Source organism: Callorhinchus milii, unplaced genomic scaffold (assembly GCF_018977255.1).
Source record: "Callorhinchus milii isolate IMCB2004 unplaced genomic scaffold, IMCB_Cmil_1.0 Scaffold1, whole genome shotgun sequence".
Taxonomy (NCBI): domain Eukaryota; kingdom Metazoa; phylum Chordata; class Chondrichthyes; order Chimaeriformes; family Callorhinchidae; genus Callorhinchus; species Callorhinchus milii.
Window position 1 is genome coordinate 21,916,291 of NW_024704742.1, and position 25,422 is coordinate 21,941,712.

Consider the following 25,422-nt stretch of genomic DNA (forward strand, 5'->3'; position numbering starts at 1 on the left):
AGCTTCATTCCTCCACATTTTTATGTCTTCCCTGTATTTACATATCATCTCTATTTACTTTGCCCTTCTTTCCTTTTTTTATTCCCTCTCAAATTCAGCTGTAGTACTTGATGCTTGCTTGCGTCAATTGCTTCCAGGAGTAGAATTAATTTTGTGTTTCTATATAGTTGGGTTGAATTAATTCCCACACAGTTTGCTTCCAAAGTAAATATTTGTTTGCGGATACACCAAATATAATGCAAACATTCTTCAATGTGCACAGGCAGTGTGTGGCCAGTTCATGTTATCTTTATCTTTATCTTTTTAACATCCTCTGTGTATGTCTATGTAACCTAAAATACTCACAAACTTACACTAGTCAATAGGGTAGTTCATGCTTTCTAAGAGAAATAGACAGATGTATGTGTTTGTCTGTGTGTGTGTAAGAGGGGTTTGTCAGAGACGAATATTTAACAAGATATTCATACTGGCAGAAACAGTTAAGCATCATAAAAAATATTTGGTTAGTGTAATGTAATTCTGTCTAAATGGTTTTATATTTATGGCATGTTTTATTCAGTTGCGGGCAGTGTGCTGTGAGTTGTTGTCTTGTTTGATTGCTTCAGGCAAATAAATTATGCAAATGACTATGTTGCTCAGGTTTGAAAAATCATTTTAATATCAATTTTAATAAAACAGAATGTCATTCAAACCTTGGGTGCATTTTTTTCCCAAACGGTACGCACGCTACTTTGTAATACCACCTTTTTTCTCTGCCTCTTCTAACAACAGCTGAAAATAAAAAGGTAAAGGGAGTGCAGATGGGTACGATAAAACAGGAGCCCATGGACATGGAGATGCCCGAACACACAGCATCGCCACTTTCTAGTTGTTTGTTCAGCTGCAAGGCTGTGAAAATGCCCAAGAAAAGTGAAAGGTCAACAAATTCCCCTGAAGTTATACCTCGTACGGAAATCCAGCTCTTCACTCAAGACATATCTGTGAAGATGGCATCGGAGCTTCTTTATCAACTCTCAGGTACCTGCGTGGCTATGCTGTAGCAAGGCTAAATTGTCAAGAGTAAAGATGGTTCGAGCATGTTGACCTCTGTTCGGGTTCAAGATTTTATGGCTTGCAACCTTGAAATTCCTGAAGAAAATTGCCTTTCAACCCAATCCCTTTTGTTAATTGACATTATTTTTGCGGAAAGTTTGACACAATGCAGTGATCTGTCCTTTGTAAGGTGGGACATAAAAAGGAAAAGCCAGCAGAGGGCCATTTCACAAAGATCACTTTGCAGCTCTCTGTCAATCAAACTAGCAAGATATTTGGCTGCAGCTTTTACTGGTGGTTCAGTGAGCTATTAATAGCTAATAATGCCATCTCTTCTTGGAATGCAGAGGTGACAAGGTGATTCATTATTATTATCCTCTGTCCCTCCCCCCCACACGGTCATTTATGTTGGATATAGCGTAACTGTTCACAATCTGACCAGCATTTTCTTTTTTTTGCATTGATTTTGGTGCTCGTTATATCGTCAGTTATCTTACATATAATGTGTCTGCGTGCCTTTCTTCACCTCCTGTTCCTTTGTTTTCAAGGCTTCCAAGCAGATTACGATCAGTGTTTTTTGTGCTGTTCCAAGTTGTAGGGTGAATGTAAATTGTGCACCGGTATCTACAGAGCTATTTTAGCTGAGAAAATCAAATAATAAATAATAATAACAAACCCCCAAACAAAATTGGTCACATGCTTCACGGCTGTCTGTGGGACACTGATGTACACAAATTGGCTGCTGCGTTCGCCCTCAAAATACATAAAATCACACCACTTTACAGTATCCTGTGAAGTGCTTTGAGTAGTCCTGACTACTTGATGAGATATTAAATCAAATGCAAGGATTATTATTATAATAGTCCTTTCACTTGATGTAGCGCCTTTCACACTAGAAGGATAAAGCACTTCACAGGATTTACTGTAAAGTGTAGTGACTGTGTATTTTGTAGATGATTAGTCCAAAAAGGTAAGAATCCTCAAGTAGGTGGATCTTCACCCCATAACTCTAAAAGCCGTGAGTGCACACTTCAGGAACCATAGCTTGCTATTTGAGTGAACGAAAAGAGACATCACTTTTGTAAGGCTTCCTTCTCTGTGTTCAATTTTTGTGCTTTCAAAATTTTAAAAGGTCCTATAAAAATGCCAAATTCTTTCATATAAGTTGGATATTTCTTCCAAGTGATTTGGATGTGGAGGAGGATACAGAAAACTACTTTACTGGAACAAATGCTCCTTCACTTCACATTGATTAGATCGTATAATTAATTGTTCAGCTTTATTATTGCTAAATTAATGGGATGGCAGATCTATTTCTTATTTTGTGAACCATTACAGACAACTATAACTTTACATTCCCATTACTTTAGGATTGGAAGGCAGATGTGGTATAAATAGCGAGTCTCACATAGTTCCAGAATTTTATTTCTTGTACAGTAGGAGGTGGAACCACAGTATGTAGCTGCAACTGAAGGTAGATGTCTCAGAAATTTTGCCACAATTTTTTTCAAGGAGCTTGCAAAAAAATTAGACAAATTCAATACTAACGGACAATTAAATGCCTAATGTATTTTCAGCAGCTTTGGGTTAACAACCAATTAATTTGGCATTTGAACCTCTGCAAATAAGGGGCAGATTTCCAGCATAGTGCATGGTACTCCAAGGTAGTATTGGTGATACACCAGCCAGCCTGGCTCATTAACAGGATTTAGAGAGGAAGACCAGTCACTGGGAGATGGCATTCTTCCCATTTGGTTCCTGTTAACTCCACAAACCAAAACATTAATGTAGGGGTAGTCCTGACAGTGGGAAGCTTGCCAGCGTTCTCAATAGTGTTAATTTTAGTTGGTTAAACTCCAGTGGTAAGACAATGCACGCTCTGGGGACCCCAAGTCTTGCCTCGTGCCAACCTTCATCTAACCTCACCAGGAGTTTTCATCTGAGTGCAGAGTGTGCCCTGCATACCATACCAGAGATTGCTCCTTTGGTCTTGCCTCCCTTGATCTACCTGAGCTCCCAAATACACTATCTGAACCATCTGCTCTCCCTCTTCCCTGCAATCTCTCTGCGCTAAAATCCCTTTTCTGCAATGCTACAAATATGAAATCTTTGTGAGGATAAAGAGATAATCAAAGGCACTAGCTCCTTCAGGTGAAGACTTTCACCATATTGGTAGCGATTTCAATGTTTTACACCACTGAAGTGCAGTAGAATCCAAGGAACCCAACTGGAAGTGCTCCCGACGTGAAAGGCATTGTATCAATGTCATTTGAGTCAATTTATCCCAATGAGTCTATTCCACCAGTTTACTAGATCATGGCAGAACTTTTAATCCTATTTCCCTGGTCTTTCTTATACCTTCTCCATATTCTCTCAGTGTTAGAAGCCGAGCAGGGGAGGGGGAGGTGGTGCAGTCGATGAGAGGCTTTTAGGAGGAATTTAAAAATGGTTGGGAAGGGGGTGAAGCAGAAGGGTAGAGAGACAGAGTTAAAGAGGTTAGCGATGTGGTTGCTGAAGGCTCGACCACCAAAGTTGGCGTTGAGGGGACGAGGAACATGCAGCTGGCATATACCTCAACAACAACAACAACTTGGATTTATATAGCACCCTCCACGCCGGACGGCGTCTCAGAGCGCTTCACAGTAACGGATCCCGGGGCCGAGCCAGGGGGAGGGGGAGGAAAGTGACCAAAGGCACAGTCGAAGAGAAAAGTCTTCAGTCCTGAAAATAGGAAGAGAGGGAGCGAGGCGAAGAGAGTGAGGAAGGGAGTTCCAGAGCCTCGGGGCACAGTGGCTGAAGGTACGGCCACCGAGGGTGGAGCGGAGGACTCGGGGGACAAGGAGGAGGCCAGACCCGGAGGAACGACGGCAACAGCTACTGTTTTGAGGAGAGAGGAGGTCAGAGAGGTGGGGGAGTGCAGAGGAGTGGAGGAATTTGAATACAAGGGTGAGGATCTTGAAGTCAATCCTCTCTTGGATAGGCAGCCAGTGCAGTCTGGCAAGGACTGGGGTGATCGGGGAGCGAAGTTTTGTGCGGGTGAGAATGCGGGCGGCAGAGCTTTGGATGGTTTAGATTTTATGAATGGTAGTGGAGGGTAGACCGGCGAGGAGGGCGTTAGAGTAGTCCAGCCGAGAGGTGACAAAGGCATGGACCAGGGTTTCAGCGGCTTTTGGAGAGAGGTGTTGGCGGAGATGAGCGATGCATCGGAGGTGGAAGAAGGCGGTGCTGGTGAGGGACCGGATGTGGGTGAGGAAAGATAATTGGGGGTCGAACCTGACGCCTAGGTTGCGTATGGGTTCGGAGAGTTTAGGGGTCGGTTGGGTAGGTGGAGGAGGTGAGGGCCATGAGGTTTTAGACGTTGACGAGAGCCAAAGAGTATGGCTTCCGTCTTGTCAATGTTCAGCTGAAGGAAATTTGCGCTCATCCAGCCCCTGAGGTCTGACAGGCAGGCTGACAGAACATCAGGGGACTGGGGGTCGCAAAGAGAGGTGGAAAAATAGAGTTGGGTGTCGTCCGCTTACATGTGGAAGTGTACCCCATGTTTGCGGATGACATCCCCAAGAGGGAGCATGTAGATCAGAAAGAGGAGGGGGACAAGGATGGATTCTTGGGGTAGTCCACAGGTAACCGGGTGAGAGCGGGAGGAGAAGCCGTTTGTGCAAATGTACTGCTGGAGGTTTGTGAGGTAGGACTTGAACCAGGTGAGTGCGGTCCCACTGAGGTGGATGACAGAGGAAAGGCGGTGGAGGAGGATGGCGTGATCGACTGAGGTAGATTCAATAGAGAGTAATCATGAACAGTAGCCACGTTTGGGTTTTTTTGCCTCTCTTCTTCTCTCGCCCTGGAGTGTCTCCAGCAGAAGCAGTTCTTTGATATCTCGAGCTCCTGTGCTCGACCTCTGGTCTCTGTGCATTGGATACCACAGCACCTGGGGCAATCACTTCACGCACGTAGTTTAAGAGCCTCCGTGGAAGTTGTATATTATTCACCTCCCTCTGGAGGCAAAATAGATAGGATAAGATTCATAATGGCAGAAATTGCACTGTACTTGGTCAGTGGAAGCAACTGGCTCAATGGTGCAATGAAATGAGATGAGACAAGATTTTTGCCTGCAGGTTTTTTAAAAAAAATATCGTAATATGTGCAAGTCAATGTCTAACTGCACTTGATCTTTAAGTATAAAAAATCTTCGGCCATTACTACAGCAATACAGTTAAACAGCAGAATATCAAAATGCAGAGTTCCAATTATAATTTTCCTTGCAATTGATATAGCACTTCACAGAATTTGGGGTAGTTTGTAGGCGAACACAGCAGGCAATTTACACGCAGCAATGCTCCATCCACAAACAGCTATGAGGTGAATGACCAATTTCATCCAGGGGATTGTCGCCCAGGTCACCAGGAGAAACAAGCTTGACACCTGGCTCAAAAGTAATTGAGTGTTTACCAACCGGTCTAATATATGATGTGTGAGGCTGTCTTTGGCATTAGAGTTCTGTACTGCTCTTTCAGCCCAGCCAATGAGTTTTGAAAACTGCAAAGCACCAGTGAAAATAAGGTAGTGACTTAGTGGCATGAGGTGTGACCAGATCACAGTAATGCACTTCACTTGTATAGTGCAAAGTGGATGAAGGACCTGACCTGTCCACTAAACTTCTCCTCAGTTTTCCAAAAAACTGTATCCACTACTGAGAAAGATTCTTTCATAGGGTATACTTAAATATTGCAGATGCTACTTTTTTTAAATGAATGTTTCTTTGTGTGCTTTTTGTGCTCTTCCAGAAAAAGTAAGCAAAGCACAAGAGCAAGGAAAAGAAAGTTCCGACTTCAGCATCAATAGGTGAGTGACCATTGTCATTTTAAAAAAGAAATTGAGAGGTGAGTTCTTTGAGAATAGAATCTTTTCTACGGCCTGGATTTGAATTCATTGCCAAATGATAGGGTGCTCTCAGCAGTAAGCAGTTTATTCACCCACCTCTTAGTCCGTATTGCAGAAGTGGCCCAACAAACCGAAGTGCAGACTGAGAATCAGACTGCCCGGTGATAGGATCTTCCTGAGCAGCTATCGTCAAGGAGCAACACTAGAATAGAAAGCAAGTAAACCAGGTATAGCTGCGTCTAGTTCCTTATGGAGATGTCATCTCTATAAGGTCAGGGTCATATGCATAATTCATCCAATTGCAAAATATTTTTATAAAGCTCTTCAAATTAGGAAATTAGAATCAGTTATGTTTTGGGGAAGCTCACGTAAGTTTCAATGTCAGTCAGTCCAAAATAACCTCTATGAATTGCGCTGTTATGTTTAATTCCTGATTGGGAAGCCATAGTGCTTTTCATGCTTGCACAACCAATCCTGAAATCTTGTTCCGATATCGTGTGGTGTATGATCTGAGCAGTAACCATAGATCACAGGGTCCTGGCTATAAAGTGATGGCGTGATGGAGGTTCAGTGACAATCTGACAGATGGTGACATTGAAGTCCCTGTGATCAAGAATAATGTTATAAGTTGTTACACCGCCCAGATCCCCAGATGTTATTACTCATGTTTTAGTGCTGAGAATTTCATCAATAATGGCGTTTTGTTCTCGTATGTTAATACCATGGAAAAAAAATCTTTTGGGGACTACTTGACTGTAATTTTTTTACTCATTACTCATTGCAGTTCTCTTTGTGAAGAAACGTTTAGATCATCAGTGTTTACTTCAAGCCCGAGAGATTTTTTACCCGACCTCCATGGGAGACTAGCATTGCAAGGTATGTGATTGTCACATGATCATTCTGACCTGGCCTATAAATATTTCTGCAGCTTTCGAAGATACTTGGTTGGTTCTTTTCATTTTATTTTCTTAAACCATACAAAGTTGAACATTTTCAACTATAAATATATATATATACATAATAATCCTTTCATTACATATAGTGCCTTTCACATCAAGAGGACATCTCAAAGCACTTCACAGAATTTACTGTAAAGTGTAAAGAAATTATTTTATAGGCGAACATGGCAGACAATTTGCATACATCTGTCCAACAGTCATGAAGTATCGATATATAAATGTGCTTTTCAGTCTAATGTAAAAAGCATTGAATCATATTATTATTTTAGAGATAAATAATTGATAGACTCACCTTTTTTGATACCAATCTACTGGATAAGCACGTTAAACTATTCAACTTTTACATTTATTGTTATCAAAATCTAAAGTTTTTTTGTCATAAAGACAAGAAGCAGGAGAAAAGCATCTGAAAAGGTAGTCAGAGACAGAGATATTAAAGTGAGGAGGGTAAGGGTGAGATAGGGGACTATGGAATGGAGTTCCAGAGAGCAGGAGCAGAATTAATAATAATAGTAATTAATAATACACATAATCCTTGCATTTGATATCGTGCCTTATCATGTCGTTGAGATATTTCAAAGTGCTTCACAGAATATATTGTAAAATGTATAATTTGTGGACAAAACATGGCAGCCAGTTGTGCACAGCAGAATTGTTGAAAGTTTGCCCGCTGATGGCAGGGCAGATTGGGTGGGGGGCAGTTTTGTTGAACGGAGGGTGCGGCTGAGGCAGGAGGTGGCAGAGGAAGCTTGGGGCGAGGCACTGGGACTTTTGAAAGCGAGGACAAAAGTTTTGAGTTTGATCCACTGGGGGGTGGGAACCTTTGAAGCCGAATGAGGACGAGGCTAATGGCTTGTGGAGCTTTGTTCAGGAGCGAACATGAGCTGCAGAGTTCTGGATGGTGTGCAACTTACAGAGGCAGCAAAGTCTAGCAGGGAGGGTGAAGTATTGGTTGATTACCCCAAGGATCCATTCTTGGTCCCCTTCTCTTCCTCGTCTATATGCTCCCTCGCGGTGATGTCATCCGCAGGCACGGGGTTAACTTCCACATGACACTCAACTCTATTTTTCCACCTCCAGCTGCGACCTCCAGTCCCCTGATGTTCTGTCAGCTTGTCTGTCGGACATCAGGAGCTGGATGAGCGCAAATTTCCTGCGGGTGAACATCAACAAGACAGAAGCCATACTCTTTGGCGTCTGCCGACATCTTCTGTCCCACGATTCCGACCTCCTCAACCTACCCAACCTGTGCTTAAAACTCTCCGAATCTGTGCACAACTTAGGCATCAGGTTTGATCCCTAGTTATCCTTTCTCCACCACATCCGGTCCCTGACAAGCACCTTTTTCTTCCACCTCCGCCACATTGCCCGTCTCTGACAATACCTCACCCCAAAAGCTGTCTAAACCCTTGTTCATGCCTTTGTCACTTCTAACGCCCTCCTCGCCGGTCTCCCCTTCTCCACCATTCACAAAACTCAGCTCATTCAAAACTCCGCCGCCCGCATTCTCACCCGCACCAAACTTCATACCCCGATTACTCCAGTCCTTGCCAAACTCCACTGGCTCCCTGTCACAGAGCGGATTGACTTCAAGATCCTCACTCTAGTGTTTAAATCCCTTCATTCCTTGGCGCCCCCCTATCTCCCTAACCTCTCTCCCCACAGCAGTACCCACTACCTCTGCTCTACTGGGTCCGGCCTCCTCCGCATCCCCGAATTCTCTGCTCCACCATCGGTGGCCGTGCCTTCAGCCACTACGTCCTGACACTTTGAAACCCCCTCCCTCAACCCCTTCACCTCGCCCCCTCCTTCCCCATCTTCAGGTCGTGCCTGAAGACCTTCCTTTTCGACCGCGCCTACAGTCACCTTCCCCCTCCCCTTGACTCGGCCTCGGGCTCCGACATTGTTAAGTGCTCTGAGAGATCGCCGGGCGTGGATGATGCTATATAAATGCATGGTGTTGTCGTTGTTGAGCCTTGAGGTGACGAAGAAGACATGGGTGAGGGTCTTGGCCGCCCCAGGGGGAGAGGTAATGGCAGAGGAGGGTGATGATGCAGAGGTGAGGGAAAACCAAACGGTTAAGAGCCCAGAGGTAGGATGGTAGGAGGTCAAACTAGACACCTTGGTTCCTAAGGTAATGTGAGCTTCCATGCAGGATCATGTTTGCTGACATTTGTTTCAGAAGCTGACGTAACAATTTGAGAAGTGAACTTGATGTAGAGCATTCCTTTTTTCAAAGGAAAAAAAGTTTTTTTTAAAAAAAGATACTGAGATTACATAAGAAACATTATCCATTTGCAGAAATGGGGAAACTACCCGTCGAGTTGGGGAATATAACCCCACCATGGAAGTTTTGTGAGCAGCTTTTTCCCTGTAAGGTTTGTGGGAAGGTTTTTGGCCGACAACAGACACTGTCCCGACACCTCTCTTTGCACACAGGTAAGGAGGGAGATGTTCTGAATTCCGTGTGGCATTTTGCTTTAGTTTTTTAACGTGCGGTTATAATGCATTGTGGCAAGCTCCCAAGGCGTTCAAATAAATGAAGCGCAAACTTCCTCAACCCGCTGAGAAAAATCAGTGGGGGCATCCCGCTTTCTCCAGGGAACCCCTGGACGTCACATGGACTAGCGAGATATCTCTCCCTGGAGAGCTCGAGTCAGAGCCGCAGTCTCAGGAGTCGATGTGATGTCACGGACCCTTTTTCTGGTCCAAGCAGTTTTGCCATTCGAGCACTGTTGGGATTGGGAGCCTTTGACTCATCTCGTCCCTCCAGAAAACCCACCTTACCATCCCCCTCCCCATCAAAACATCATGATGTTTTTCTTTAAATATGTCCAGTAGCCTGGCCTCAATCACCCTAATGGGAACTTGTCCATTACCCTCTGAGTAAAGGAAAAATTTCCAGTATCTGTCCTGAAATTTCCCCTTTAAATAATAATAATAATCCTTGCATTTGATATAGCGCTTTTCACGTCGGGAGGACGTCCCAAAGCGCTTCACAGAACACACTGTAAAGTGAATTGACTGTATATTTGTGGGCGAACGCGGCAGCCAATTGCGCACAGCAATGTCCCACAAACAGTCGTAGATTGAAAATGACCAATATATTATTGATTTTTGGTTTTGGAGGGATTATTATTAGGCTCTGTGTGGAGTAAGGAAACTTGCCCAAGGTTTCGCCCTGCCTGAGTTACAACTCTAACCTCCTCTTGAGCTACTGTCTTGGTGCATTCAAAAGTAAGGGTCCGTAGTGGGGAGCAAGGGGGAGGAGAAGAACACACGATTATGAACTATTATTGTTTTGCAGATGAAAGGAAGTACAAGTGTCACTTGTGTCCCTATGCTGCCAAGTGTCGAGCCAATCTAAACCAGCATTTGACAATCCATTCAGTGAAGTTAGTGAGTGCAGACTCTGAAAACGTAGTTAATGCTGTCACGTCAAACAGCTGTGATCGTAAGAACGGCCCCTATTACTACAGGTAAAGCTCAGGTTTTGCTCTGCCAAATACAAATTGTGCTTAATGTTGGAATGTATGCACGAGGGGGAAGGGAATACATATATAAGGGAGAAGGGAAAAGAGGGGTAGGAGGGGAAATTAGAGATTGAAGAATTAGGATGGACAGAGGCTCGTGTGGTGCGTGAACACCAGTGCGGACTAGTTGTCCGAATGGCATATTCCGGTGCTGTAGATTTCATGATATTTTACATAATTCTAGATATTTCAAATATTACGTGCACATTGAAAGAGATGGGAGATGACAATGTTTTATATATTGCAGCTGCCATGTTTGTGGATTTGAGACTGAGCTGAACCTGCAGTTTGTCAGCCACATGTCTGTGCATGTAGATAAGGAGCAGTGGATGTTTTCGCTGTGCTGCAATACCTGTAACTTTGCCTGCATGGAGGAAATGGAGATGAAGGCTCATGTGGATGCAGCACATGGAGGTAACTAAGACAGGCTAGCTACTGCTCAGATGTTAGTGTTTAGACTTATACATATTATGCGCTTGTGTTCCTCCGCCTCGTCCCCTCTTAATCTTTGAACTCCACCTTAAAATCTACCTCTTCAACTCACCTATGATCACCTCCCCCACTGCCTTCTTGCATGGCGTCCAACTCCGCCATTGTACAACGTTCCAAGATTCCATCTGGTATGAAAGGCGCTATATAAATGCAAATCGTTATTGTTGTAGCTCTCCGAGAGGCTGCCCTGCATGAGCAACAATTTGCATTTATATAGCACCCTTACATAAGGTGCTGTACAGTAAAACTCGCATAAGTCTTATTTTTATAAAGAGTATAATCACCTAAGTTGTACATGCACCCGAGTCCCATTCAGTTTCCTACCAAAAAACACTTAAGATTTTATTTTAATTTATAATAATTTTATAATTATTATAAAATAATATAATTATTTATTTTATAAAGCAAATCATCTTCTAACTCATAACTCCGCTACTGCACTTACCAGCTGTATTGAATCACAGAAAATAAAGTTCTGACCCGTCGACGCTTGTGCACTTACCGGCTACATTGAAGGTCGCAGGCACAGTGTAGATTATTAACTAAATTTTGTACAAGTTTGTGTTGCAAGATTTTGTGTAACTCATACTTTGCATAAGTCATATTATGATCCCGACTGATAAAACTTATGTCAGTTTTACTGTAAAACTCTTGATGATGCGGTTCTTCCAAACCTTGTCGCATGTTAGGTTGCATTTATACTCTGTAACCCCCTAATGCCAGAAAGAAAATCCAGTAATGGCCATAGTAATTGATTTGAATGCACACCAGATATCCCCAAAAACCTAACCATTTGGTTGGATAGTTCAGACTTGAATTGTCTGGTGGTTAGAATAGAAGCATGGAGAAGCCTGCTGAATTATTGAATATAAACCTTTTTATTATTCAGGAAATTCAATTCTTAAAATTTAATAATGCTTCAACCATTCAAATTAAGTATGAAATTGGTCCAACTAAAATAAAATTGGTCACTCACTCCATGGCAGTTTGGGTGACATTGCTGTGCGCAACTGGCTGCCACGTTTCACCCACACAATACACAGTCAATTCACTTTATATTATATCCTGTGAAACGTTTTGCGATGTGTCAACGATGTGTTAAGGCGGTATATCAAATGCAAGGATTATTTTTATGAATTACTTGGTGATAGTTTTTAAAGATTTTTTGAAATAACATTTTTTTCTCCCTCTTGAAATGCTATATTAAATATATTCGGGTTGACAAAAACTCCAAATTATACTCTTTGACTGTTTAGGTCAGTGGTGGCCAATCTTTATGGTCAGCCAACAAAATAAATTTCCTTGATTTAATATTTCTTGGTTTATGCCACAAGTCAAGGAAAAACTGAAAACATACTACTGATCGAACACGGACTTACCTTGAGTCGTGTGAAGCATATGCCAGAAGGGAGAAAATTAGAAACGTTAAAATAAAAAAAGCTAAAAAGGTTCCTTTTCAGGAAAGATCTAACGGTAATGCTCTTTCTGGACATGAGTGTATTTGACATTTCTACAGATCACAAGGTCCGAACGCCTTCCACTCTCAGCCCCACCAGTGAATCCAAGGCAAATCCATCATTCTCTTCATCTTCCTCCTCATCTTCATCCTCGACACTTTGCGATTTTGTCACTGATTGTGAAATCCCCAGCTCTATTGTGAGCAATGAGGATCTCGGTCCTTTATTCAACCCTCCTTCAGCATCCAGCGGGTCATCTACATCCGGCTCAGAGGAAAAAGCTGAGAAAGGTGAGGGAGTGCTTGCCGCATAATAATTCAGGTCAATATTTACAATCTCTGCATGTGATTTTGCTGCTTGCTTTTAGATGTTTTGTGCTGAGCCATTTAATAATAGCATTTAATAACGTTTCACCCACAAATACACAGTCAATCTATTTTATAATATATTCTGTGAAAGGCTTCGAGATATCTCAAAGATGTGATAAGGCGCTGTATTGAATAGAAGGATTATTATTACTATTAATAAGCTTCTTAACTACGTAATGCCAAATTTGGTTGTGAGAAGTTTGTTTTTGCTGCTAGCCTGTGGCTTCTAGACAGGCTAGAGTAGTTTAATATCTAGTGGCTGTGTGTTTTTAAATGGTATTCTGAATGGTTGGGAATCATTCAGAAGAGATTGAGTGAGTTTGCAGCGTTGGCCGCAGTTCCAGGATGATCATTCAAGGTGTGTTGAGGATACAAGCAGAGTGGATCTAGCCAGCCTGCTGTTACTTTTGGTCTTGAGGATACGAGCAGAGCAGGTCTAGCCAGCCTGCTGTTACTTTTGGGTCTGTGGAGATCATTGCTGATTAAAGCGGGCCTTGAGCTAAGAGCTCATACTCTCAAGGTCTGAGCTGCAGTCTGCGGCTGGTGACCCCGATTCAAATGAGTTCTGAGTTCAGGCAGTGCAGTAATTGGGACGTGAAGCATTGTGTGGACATTTGGATGAAATGCTAAACCTAGACCCTGTCTGCCTTTTCATGTACATGTTAAAGATCATATGATGCTACCTGAAAAGAGAAGGGAGTATCTTCTGGTGCCCTGGCTAATAATCCCCCAGATAAATTGACCATATATACCTCACGTTTGTGGGGGTTTTCTGCGTGTAAAATAGCTACTGCAATTGCCTTCAAATAATTGACTAAATTTCCAGTAACCCCCTCCCCCCCACACACACACATACACAATTTTTCACTGAAAAAATAGACCTTGAAACATCCCCAGGGTTTTAGTTTGTGAATAACCTCTGGTGAGGTTTTAAGGACCATTAAGATGGAATAGCAGTTCAAAGTTGCACAAATCAATTGACTTTGAGGGAAAAGAATGAGGCTCTTTCCTCTGTCCAGCAGCATCATGTTTCATTGTTGGCAAACTCTGATGAACACCAGCTTGCCATCTAGTTTTTTTTCCCTTTTAATCTTGAGTAATGTTACCACCGTCCTAAAATGGTTTGTTTTTTTAAAAAACGAGCTCCCACTGTTGACTGCTGACCGCGTGCGCCTGAGTCATTCGCCACAATCTGAAGTGAGCAACGAGCTCCATTGGCAATAACTTTGTAATTCAAAGACAAGTTCCTTTTCAGACAATGAAAGCAACCCGGACCTAATCATCCACTGCGCGCTGTTTGTGATTTACTTTTACTTTTGTTTTTGCCCTCCTTAGTTTGGGTAGGTTCTGTCACGGACTAAATTGCGTGCAATCTGCAGAAGGATCCGGAATCTCTTATTTATATTTTATTTTGTTCATAATAGGTCTTAATTTGCTAGTCAGGTGTTTGTCATGCTGGCTCAGTTGGTAGCACTCTCACCTCTGAGTTCCATGCCGTGGCTTGGAACTCACCTGGAACTTGCATGGCACCTGCAGTGCTGAGGGGTGTTGCATTGCTGTCCTTCGGATGAGACTTTAAACCGAGGCTCTGTCTATTGTTCAGGTGGACTTTAAAGATCCCATGTGCACTATTGAAAAAGAAACGGGGATTTCTCCCAGTGTCCTGGCCAACAATCTCCCAAATAAAATTGGTCATTCACTACATGGGTGTTTGTGGAACATTGTTGTCAAATTGGCTGCTGCATTTTGCCCACGAAACACCCAGTCATACCACTTTACAGTAGCGCTTTGAGCCGTCTAGAAGACGTGAAAAGAACTATATCAAATGCAAGGATGATGATGATATTCTGGGAAGAGCTTTGGGACATCCTCCTGATGTGAGAGGCATTGTATCAAATGTAAGGATTATTATTAGTTTCATTGATCCTTGATTATCGAATCCTTCACCAACGCACTGGACTGAAGCTCCTATTGGTTTCGACTTCCAGATTTTTACCAACTGGGCAGGAGGACAGTGTCTGAGCAGAGTTCCTGCCAGATAACCTCCTTCAACACGCAGGAATATCTGCAGTAGCTAAATCAATTTACAACTCTCGCAATTTGATGTATAGTTATCTTTTTTCTGCCCACATCTGTAGCTACCCATGAAAAAATGCATCTTGCTAATCAGGGATCTTCAGGGATCGCCAGTGATGTGAAATTGAATGTCTGTTTGGAAGCAAAACAAGGTGCTTTTTGGAAGCAAAATATAGCTCACAGAAGATATAAATTATACTTCCTTTGCAGTCTTCCAAACAATATGTGGGAAGGATTATCCTTGGAAAAGTGGATTTCTACCAACCAGTGAGATTGAGAGCCTGACGCTAACTCATTTCGCTTAGGATGCTCATAATTAATAAGGGAGAGGACTTCTGTTCTGTCTAGACTGGGCCTAAGATAAAACTGTGTTGTGTTATGTTTCCAGAACGTTACATTTTTGAGCCTGCAAACCACAGACTATTGTGTTTTGTGATCCACTTCTTTGTAAAATGGTGAAGCATCTCTGGAGGTGTTCTCGTGTTAAGTAGGAGATTGCATTTTGATAGCTCCTCTTCGCATTGAGAACCGTCTCAAAGTGCACCACAAGGAATCAGCAAGTGTAGTTATTGCTTTTACAAAGGCAAACCCCACATCCAGTTTGTAAACGGCAAGATCTCTTAAAAAGGTATGAGGTGAGTGATTAATTATTCAGGAGGATAGTTGTCCAGGTCTCTTACTTCACTTTTCAAATAGTGTTGTGGGATCTTTCAACTTAAAACGCAGATTGAACCTCGATTTAATGTCTCCGCTGAAGACGGTACCTGTGAATGTGCAATAACATCTTAATAATAATCCTTGCATTTGATATAGCGCCTTATCACCTCTTCGAGACGTCTCAAAGCATATACTGTGAAGTGAATTGACTGTATATTTAGTGGGTGAAACGTCTTGTGCATGTTGCCAACGCAATATATGTTGTTGTTGTTTGCGTTTTAGGGCCCTGGCTAGGAGGCAGGAAGTTTTGAGAGGTTTTGTGAGTGATTAGGCAAGAGAAGAAAGAGTGATGGAGTATATACAGTGCAAAAGATAGACTGAAGCAGTAAGATTGATTCCCACAGTGACTGGAGAGAAAATGATAGATAATAAAACGGACAGTTCTGTCCACAAACTTTTGTTGAGTATATCAATCAGTGGGATTTTCTTGATTTTGTGGTGGTGGTTTTTCTCCCATTTCCCTTCTCTTCTTTCCTCCCCTCCCCCACCCGAACACGCTGAAAGGATTCATGCCTTGTGTACTCTTCCACACATAAAGCTTTGGTGGAACCCTTTCCCAGCAGTCATGTTTCTTGAACCTGAGCCAAGTGCCCGTTAGTCAAGTTACCGTGACTGCTGGCAGTCACTGCTGACCTACAAAACACACAGTCACTACACTTTATGGTAAATCCTGTAACAACAACAACTTACAATTATATAACGCCCTTCACAGGAGGTAGGTTCCCGGAGCGTTTAAATCCTGTAAGACGTCCTTCCAACATGAAAGGCGCTATACCGAACGCAAGGATGATTATTATTATTTACTCGAGGGGAGGAGGGACCTGGGCAAATCTGAGCGCAATCCATCCTCGCTCACCCAGTGTTCCTATGGATGTCAGTTCCCAGTGGACGTCACCGTGTGGCTGGAGCCCCGGGTTGGTTTGCTGCTCCAGGAGCTCTGATACAGTGTGATGCAAAACAGAGAACTTGCTGTCTCCATTTTAGCTTATCAGGATGATGCTCTCCACCCAAACCACGTGAAGCTACACACAAACTAACTTAGTTTACAGAAACGTGTGATCCAGTCAAACTACCATTGGCAATATTACAGCATTATTGTACATTGTCACTATGTAAACCAGGCAGCATTGGCTGATGCTGGATTTGAGAAGCATCCATGGGCCTAATAAGTTATATTTTTGTGTTTTCCTTCGAGAAACATAACCTGCAAGAAGCATATAGAAATCCTATGTTTTCAATTGCATAAGTGTATTAGTTAATTTAACTATTTTGTGTTTAGAATGCAAACTTTTAAGTCGGCAATGTAAGAATTCACATCAATTCTAAAACAATAATACTGCCAGTGATGAGGTATCTGTCTCTCTGAATCAGTGTGTGTGTATCTCTCTTGTCTGTCTGCATGTGTCTCTGTATGTGCTTGTCTGAGTGTGTCTGTCTCTCTCCCTGTGTCTCTGTACTTATTTCTCTCTCCGTCCTTGTCTGTGTGTTCGTATCTCTCACTCTGTGTGTGTGCATGCGTGCTGTGTGTCTCTGTGTACCTCTCTCTCGCTCTGTCGAGAGAGCTGAGCAGAAAAAGCAGTTTACACAGTACGACTGGCGAGCTGTGTTTCTTTGAAACTCTTAACGGCTCCATGTTTTTGCAGGTTTTGAGTGCGTCTTCTGTAACTTTGTATGTAAAACAAAGATGATGTACGAGCGTCACCTGCAGATCCACCTGATCACCAGGATGTATGAGTGTGATGTCTGTCACAAGTTCCTGAAGACCCCGGAGCAACTGCTGGAACACAAAAAATGTCACAACGTCTCCACTGGAGGACTCAAGTAAGGATATCGGGGGTGGGTTTTGTTGAAGGGAGAGACTTTCAAAATCCCATGTAATTGCCAAAATTTATTGCGTTCGGGGCTTGGGTTTGGCTAATCAAGCAAACTTAACGTAAAACACTAATAAGAATGTCAGCTGGTTTAACAACAAAAACAACAAATTACATTTGTATAGCACCTTTCACGTCAGGAACAATTTTTTTTTACGAAGATTTATAAAGAATTTACAGCACCGAAACAGGCCACTTGCCCAACCAGTCCGTGCCAGTGTTTATACTCACACACGTCTTCACTCATTCCTTACTCCCTACCAAACCCTTATAATCCCCTCTCTCACTCATGTGAAGGTCTAGCTTCCTCTTGAGTACATCTCCACTATCTGATTCAACCAGTGCTTCAGGCAGCGAGTTTCGCAATCTCACTACCCTCTGCGTTAAGTAGTTCCTCCTAAGTTTCTTTTCCGTCCCCAAGTCACTATTCAGGAATAGCGCTTCCTGTTATACATTGTGTTCTTAATGTGCAGTTTAAACTGAAAGGGATGTGGTCGTGCTTGTGATATTTCACAATCTCATCATTGGGATGGAACCATTGGATGCAGGTGGCTTCTCAGAGGAAGACTGAAAATCAGGGGGAATTGGGCACATAACCTGAGCCACTCTGGTCCTTCCAAGAACACAGAGAGAGACACAAAAGGAGAAGAGATTGCAGAATTGTGGCTAAATACTGTAGTGGGTACATCAGTGGGTGCTTAGAGTAGGTCTCCAGCCTGTCACATTGATAGGACAAAATACATGGTGCAAGAAAACGATAATAATAATTAATATATATTTTTAAAGTCACCAGTTTCCATAAACCCATTTATGTACAAAATGCACACTCACCGCATTTTATAATAAATCATGTGAAGCCCTGAGACAGACATCCTCTCGACAACAAAGGTGCTGTATCAAATACAAGGATTATTATTAATTATTATTATTTTATAAATGGAAAAAACATGACCCCTTTGCTAAATAGCATCACAGCAACTTAAATACAACCGTTTTACACTTACATAGTGCATTCTGTGCTCACGGTGAAATGTGTCGATATGAAACTTATGTTTGTGCAACTTGTTTGTATTGCTCACAAGCCCGTGAATATCCCTTCTTAAGGCGTATTATTACTTGAAATCAAACACTAACACGAGGGATAAAATTGATGTTTTGACTTGCAGCTTTTCAAAGCAATCTGTAAATCCTGAAAAGTGTTCCTTCAATGTTCTCGACTATTTTACATTGATAAAACACTTGCTATGACTTGACAGATTATCAATCCAATACAAATTTACACATTTCTGTAGTATTGTCGCTACGATAGTTTTGTGTTGGATTCGAAATGCTTAAAGTAAGGGGAAAAAAATCTTTGAAAGAGAGAGTGCAAATCACCCCAAAGCACCCAACTCACATGTCTTTCCACTCCCTGCAGTATGAAGCTCGGGTTCATTTTGGAAGCTCTGCAGCCTCTCCGACCTCCTCAGTCCCCAATCCACCACCCGGCGCCTTCACTTGACCAGCGTCCTGCTCGTCCCTCGCACCTTCCACCCCACCATCGGAGTTTGCACTTTCAGTCACTACGCCCCGAAACTCTGAAACACTCTCCCTCAAACCCTCCACCTTCCCCCGCTCTCCCCTTTTTCAAGTCTTACCTGAAAACCTTCCTCTTCGACAGTGCTTACGGCCATCTATGCCCTCCCCACTGGAGTTAGGTTCCGCCACTGTTAAGCGCTCTGAGACGCTACTCTGCGTGGAGGGCAATTGCAAATATAAGTCAAGTTGTACAAAATCAAGCCTTTGATTAAATTTTTTTGCACTTGCCTATGGCACTAGGGTGCATGGGCCTTTCAAAGAGGAACTTAATCTTGTTTTTATTTATTGACCTTTTTAGAAATAAAAATCAATAGTTTCTCTCTCTAAGTGATTTGACACATACCCTGCTGTGTTATGGATGGCAATGAGGTTATTATACGCAGGAACTGGATGAAGCAGCAGCAATGCTTTCTCCCCCGCCCCCCCACCCCGGTGCCATATTGCAAGTTAGGTTTTTCAAACAGTGTGGTTAGGAACTGAGGAACTTAATTTTTTTTGAAAAGTGATTTGTTTCTTTTAACTTTCATGTGTATTTAACATTGCAAATATTCTTACGAACAAATAAATTGGGGAGGGAATCTACAGGCCCGTTGCACCACAAACACAATATAAGAGGACAGAGTGTTAGTTTCCACAGTTTATTCAACAGGAACAGTTTCTGTCTATCCACCGCATGTGGACACTCAAGCAATGGTCATTCCTGCCACAATTGCACAATAGTACCTTGTGCTTTTCCGATCCCGAACCTTCTCTTCCTGTGGGTATCATACGCTTGATAGTTTTCTTCCAGGTCCAGATTCCAGCCACATCTAGTTAGGTTCCTGTTTGTTTGAATCCTGCCCATATCGAATATACTGTCTCCTTCTTCGTGCCTCCGCAATTTCTGTTTCTTGTTGTTTGCCTGCTCATTCTTCTCTCCCACCTGTCCATCTATTGCCTCTCTCAGCTTTATCCTGTGTCCTGTCGTGTGCCTGCTGTTGGTGTGTCATCCACACTGAATATCCTTGACAAAAGTTCCGCTTCTTTTTCTCCCTCTTTTTCTTTCCCTTTCTCTCTCGCCATCTTTTTCTCTCTCCCTTCCCCCTTCTCCCATTCCTATTACCTCTTTCACTTCTCTAAACTGACCAGAAGGACACAGGATTGACTCTTACCTGGAGAAAGCAGATGGGAGGGTCACAATTTGCCTGTAGGCCTCTGGGCTAGGTAAAGGATAGCCAGTGTACCCCCTCCTGTTGTCAGGGACCCTGCTGGAAGATACGGCTGTTTTCCAAAATGTCCTGCCGACGCTCCCTTGAAGACCAACAGGTGTGAGTGTCTGTTGAGAGCAGGCTTGGATTCGGCTTTGTCACCCCACAAGGTGGGACACTCTGCTGAGACACATTGAGAGCTATAGGTCACTTGGGCGAGGTAGCAGAAGGAGTGCATTGAACCGTACCGTAGTAGTGGGATCAAAGGCAGATGTAGAGGAGTTGGAGTAAAGGGGAGGAAATTGGTGAAGAGGGGGCTGGGGGGAAATCACTAAATATTTAGTCACTCTGAACGATAAAGTTACGACTTCCACAAAGCGGTGAGTATCGATCGGATGCACAACTTTGGCTTGATGGTTTACTGTAGTGTTCCCGAGTTGTACAGCCTAACGTTTCTTTCTTTGGTAAACCACTAAGCCTTGTTGTGTGTCCTCTGTTTTACATATCTTTTCTGTATCCAATGCAGAAACCACACTCCAGTTTGGGATTGTGCCAAATTAATCACAACAGTACCGAATTATAAAGAGGGAATAGTAAGGGAATCCATTCACAAAAAAAAACACTCCGAGGAGATAAGTTTCTAATCGGTGACAATGGTAAGGAGTTAAGTGACGTTTGGAATACAGTAATTATTTTTGTATTTAAACAAAAATTGCAAAATGAAATCATGTTGTAGCCTGTTCTCACTGCGTTGATTGAAGCTTTTGATTTCAGGGTCACAAATACTTCCAAATAGTGCTCTATCCAGAAATCTGTCCCCCTACATCTATAAACCCTTAAAATAAGACTACTCCTATTCTTGTTAAACAGAGAGAGAGAGAGAGAGAGCTCTGCATGATTCAGTAGGTTAGAGGAGCTGGAAAGCTTTCCAAGCAATGAGAATCGATCATTGTGACTAAAACATCTTTTTCTTTTGTATAGTGGGATTTTTTTCTTCCCTCCTTTTGACGGTAATCACCTTATTGATCAAAGGAAAGAATTTCTAGCAATTGGAACCAGTTTAGCATGTTTTTAAAAAGCATCTATTCACAATTTAATATTAAAATTTAAATTGATCAGCAACAGAGCTGCCCTTTTTGCCTCTTCTCCACCACCCCCCTCCCCCCGCCAAACACACACACCACACATACACGCACAACTTTCCTGGTTCTTTAATGTTGCAAGAGTTGTAGCTTGAACAAACATATCTAGGTTTCTAATGAGGTTGGGTTTTTTTTTGGCTGTAGGTGCCCATTCTGCATTTACGCCACAAACCGTCCTTCAGCCATGGAGTGCCATTTAAGGACGCATTACAAGATGGAATTCAAGTGCCGGATCTGCCAGGTGGTGAAAGCCAACCAGCTGGACCTCGAGGTGCACATCCGCGAGCATCGCCTTGGCAACCACTACAAGTGTGACCAGTGCGGCTACCTGTCCAAGACGGCCAACAAGCTGATCGAGCATGTGCGGGTGCACACCGGCGAGCGCCCTTTTCATTGTGACCAGTGCAGCTACAGCTGCAAACGCAAAGACAATCTCAACCTCCACAAAAAGCTGAAACACTCACCGCGGCAGACGCTGTGCTGCGACGAGTGCCTCTTCACCACCACCCATCCCTTCGTCTTCAGCCGCCACGTGAAGAAGCACCAGAGCTTGGACTACCTGGAGGAGAGGAAGGCTCAGCCGCTGGCCAGGAAAGGAGGCGACGCTCTGGCCAACAGCAACTGGAGCCTCCTATCTCCGCTGTCGGTGATGTCGGCGTCCCAGGCTTTGCAGAGCGTGGCTCTGTCGGTCACCGGCAATAATGGGATTACTCCGGGATCAGCACTTGGCTTGTTTGGCCTGAACGGTATTTCTGCGCACCTCAATAAATACAGGAACTGTGATCTGACACACCTTATCCCACTGACTACATTGTTCCCACACAGCAGGTGTGAAGCTACATTCCATTCCCCTCGTCCACAGACAGCTCCCCCGGATACTGGAACCCCAAAACACTCCTTCTTGGCTTACCTTGGCCTGACTGAACGGGCAGACACAGTCTAGGTTTCAGCCACCGGGCGAAGAGTCGGGTTTTCGTTTGCTGCAATACAGATTTTTTTTCCCCCTCAAAACTTGTTTTAATATTGTAAAAGAGTAGGATGTGTAGAAGTGGCTGTAAATGCTTCTTGTATTCATAGAAGTGCTGCTTTAATTATACATAAAAGTACTTAACTGTCCATATTGTATGGAACCCCCCCAAGTATTGGAAGGAGGTAGTTGGACCCTGGGCTGCAATGATGCCCAGGCTAAATAAAAAAACAGAGAAAAGGAGTATGTGATGAGGCAGAATTTTGCACAATGCTTAGTCTTGCACATTTTTGTGTTACTTAAAGTACGTTTTCATTTTCTACCTAGTGTTACTAAAATCAAAGCAGCAGTATATTGACTAAATTTGATCAGCGCAATAGTGATCTGTCATGTTTATTTGACAAACTACCATTAGCACTTTGAAAGATGCATGACATTGGTGACTCATGTTTTCCGCATTCATCATCTCCAAACTCTGGACTGGCACATTGACGTTTTTTGCATTTAATGCAGTTTTTTTTTAAAAAAAAGGTCTCTGCACTATATTTGGAGTTCATCTTCAGACACACAATTCAGTTCCAGTGTTTGTTTTTTAGGTTGTTTTATTTGGTTGAAAATGCAGCATTGTTTTTCAGTATTTTTGGCTTCAAGTGTAGGTGCTGTGTATATATAAGGCTTTGCTGCATTTAAAAAAAAGCTGTAAAAGGGCTGTTTGTGACAGTGATTGGCACTTAGATTTTTCGCTGTATTTCATGTTCAGTTGCATTACCCAATGCCTAGTGTAACTTGCAGTGTACTCAAAATAAATCTGCATTATTTTGGTTTCCTAGTGCTCATCTTTTTCCTTTTCAAATGTATCCTTCCCTTCCCACCACCCACACCCCCGGGAAGTACTGTATACAATTGGTTTCCTCTTGTCTTTTGCAGAAGGTTTTTTTTTTCTTTTGATTGCTCTAGTTAGACAAGAATCTAAAATCTAAATTAAAATCTACTCAGCGACCAGAACAATGATATGCGATCACTACACAAAGCTTCCGCAGTAGGAAATGTCCTGGTTTAAACACACGGAAAGCCGACAATAAATGTGTGCGGAAGGCATGCAAACTATTTTGGGATTTTATTATGTTTGGTAATTTCTATTTCCGACTGGCTTTTTTTTTCATCCGCTGGTTTTAGCCTGGTTCCGAACCTTGTGTAATAGTTGCACTGTCCTGTGTTGAATGAAACGGCCAATAGAAAATGTGGTTAATCTCAGGGGAAGATTAGCGGGTATGGTAGCATTTGTGTTCTCTGAATAGGAGTGCTCTATTCTCAAACTTAATTTGTACAGAACTTGCTGATGCGAGGCACCCAAAATATTTTCATTGAAAAAGCAGTCTTGCAGCGGGTGGGGGGGTCAGTCGTAGATTGGAGTCAACTCCTCGTACATTGATATATTGGCGAGATGTTCATAGGCTTCCCCGCAGCAAACTTACTTTACATCCTAAAGATGCTTTGTCTGGTATGTGACTTATTTATCCTGACGTTTTTCCCTGACGACCGCTTTCTCAACCCCGACACCTCACTTGTCAGTAAATAGGTGTAAAGAGTACTCCATGTTACAAATGGTACTTTTTTTTTAAATTCATGCACTTTTATAACTTAGCTGTCGATTTTTTTTTAATGTTTTCCATTAACATGACATTCCTGGCTCTCGGTTTAACACTCCAAGCTTTTCCCAATGAGTCGTTGGCTCCTAGCCTTCATAAACTTTTGCCATGAAAAGGATTTGTTTTGTAAATAGTCAACGATTCTATTTCTTAATTTGAACTTGCTGCCCAAATTCACAGCTATTTGGACGATGATGGCTGTTTGAAAGAGCAATCTATTCAGTCCCATTCAGCTAGCTACCCGTTCCCCATACCCTTTCAAGACTCCATATTAGACACCTATCAGAAAATTCAAGAGGTAACTAGACGTATTTCTGAAATAAAGAAGGCATTGATGATGAGGAGGCAGACAGCTGGGATTGAGAATTATCCTTAAAGGATTTCTTGACTTATTTGACTTTATTTAATTTCAACATTACTTTCAGAATGAACTATGGACAAGGGGTGAGGGAGGGAGATAAGTTGTAAAATTCAAAATGTATGTTGTTTTCATATTCAAAATAATTGTTAGAATGGAGATCGGAAGTGGTTTTTGAAGCACTCATTAGGCTTCCTATATCCTGGCGCCAATAGAGGAAAACTCTAATAGCAAATTGATTTTAGCATTGCTCCTGGGTGGCAAAGATTTCTACTCTCTAATTGGCATTATGTAGAACAGTGTGTCCAACACGCGGTCCGTGGGCCACAACCAGCCCTCTGCTTGATATTATCCGGCCCGAGACCATTTCCAACATTCTAACTTTCTTTCCCTCCCTCCCTCCCTCCCTCCCTGGTGATCGTCCTCCCTTGGCAGCGGCAGGAGCTGGCGGTTGGCAAGATGCAGTGCGGAGAGTGGAAATAACACCGGTCGTTGCTGCAGTGTTACAGGAAACCTCTCCCTCCCGAGCTGAGTGAGGGGATTCCTGAAAGGCAAGCGAGTCTCCTTGTCCACCACGTCCTTAGCAACCACTAGATCCTGCCGCTGCAGATAGTGAGAGATGCGTGTGAGAGTGTGTGTGTGCATACGTGTGCGTGTGTGTATGTGAGAAAGGGGGGAGAAAGAGTGATTGAGAGGGAGAGAGCAGAGAGAGATTGAGAGAGTGTGAGAAGGGAATTCCCAAATAGGTAATCTAGCCACGGCAGCCAAAAGGTTGGACCCCCTTCTGATGTAGAACATAAGAATGTTATAATGAGAAATAAAGCCGAACAAGCTATAGAAATTCTTTTTGATAATTCCCAATCCCAGCTGTCTCCCCACTCACCGTTTGCATCAATCTCCTTTATTTCCAGAAATGCATCTACTGTAGATGCCTTTTGACTCCTTCCTGCTCTTCCCTGATAACTTACTGCACATGTCTATTAATCATACAATAAGAACATTTCACCTGACTTCCCTGCTTTCTAACTTACTATTTTTGGTGAGTGTCTCCTGGTATTTGAAAACATCTTACTGAACATGTTATTTACCTGGAACAATATGGTCTAAATTCATAATCTCGAAAATATCTTAAAGATCACCTCTTTTCTAAGGTGA

At 42.7% G+C, this 25,422-nt stretch overlaps 1 protein-coding gene across 6 annotated transcripts in view; it reads left to right on the forward strand.

Moving 5' to 3' along the window:
* The window catches only part of znf827 (zinc finger protein 827), a 68,793-nt gene extending 45,712 nt beyond the window's left edge, over positions 1-23,081 (forward strand). For 3 of the 6 annotated variants that reach the window (XM_042338082.1, XM_042338091.1, XM_042338086.1), the window contains 9 exons: positions 772-1,017; positions 5,817-5,874; positions 6,698-6,789; positions 9,174-9,311; positions 10,180-10,351; positions 10,653-10,819; positions 12,414-12,644; positions 17,159-17,336; positions 21,438-23,081. In XM_042338082.1, the coding sequence (XP_042194016.1) occupies positions 772-1,017; positions 5,817-5,874; positions 6,698-6,789; positions 9,174-9,311; positions 10,180-10,351; positions 10,653-10,819; positions 12,414-12,644; positions 17,159-17,336; positions 21,438-22,236 (2,081 nt within the window). In that variant the 3' untranslated portion in view covers positions 22,237-23,081. Of the gene's footprint in view, positions 1-771; positions 1,018-5,816; positions 5,875-6,697; positions 6,790-9,173; positions 9,312-10,179; positions 10,352-10,652; positions 10,820-12,413; positions 12,645-17,158; positions 17,337-20,677; positions 20,808-21,437 lie in introns of all 6 variants that reach the window. The other 3 variants (XM_042338104.1, XM_042338096.1, XM_042338101.1) reach the window with 3 other exon arrangements.
* The last annotated feature ends 2,341 nt before the right edge of the window (positions 23,082-25,422 follow it).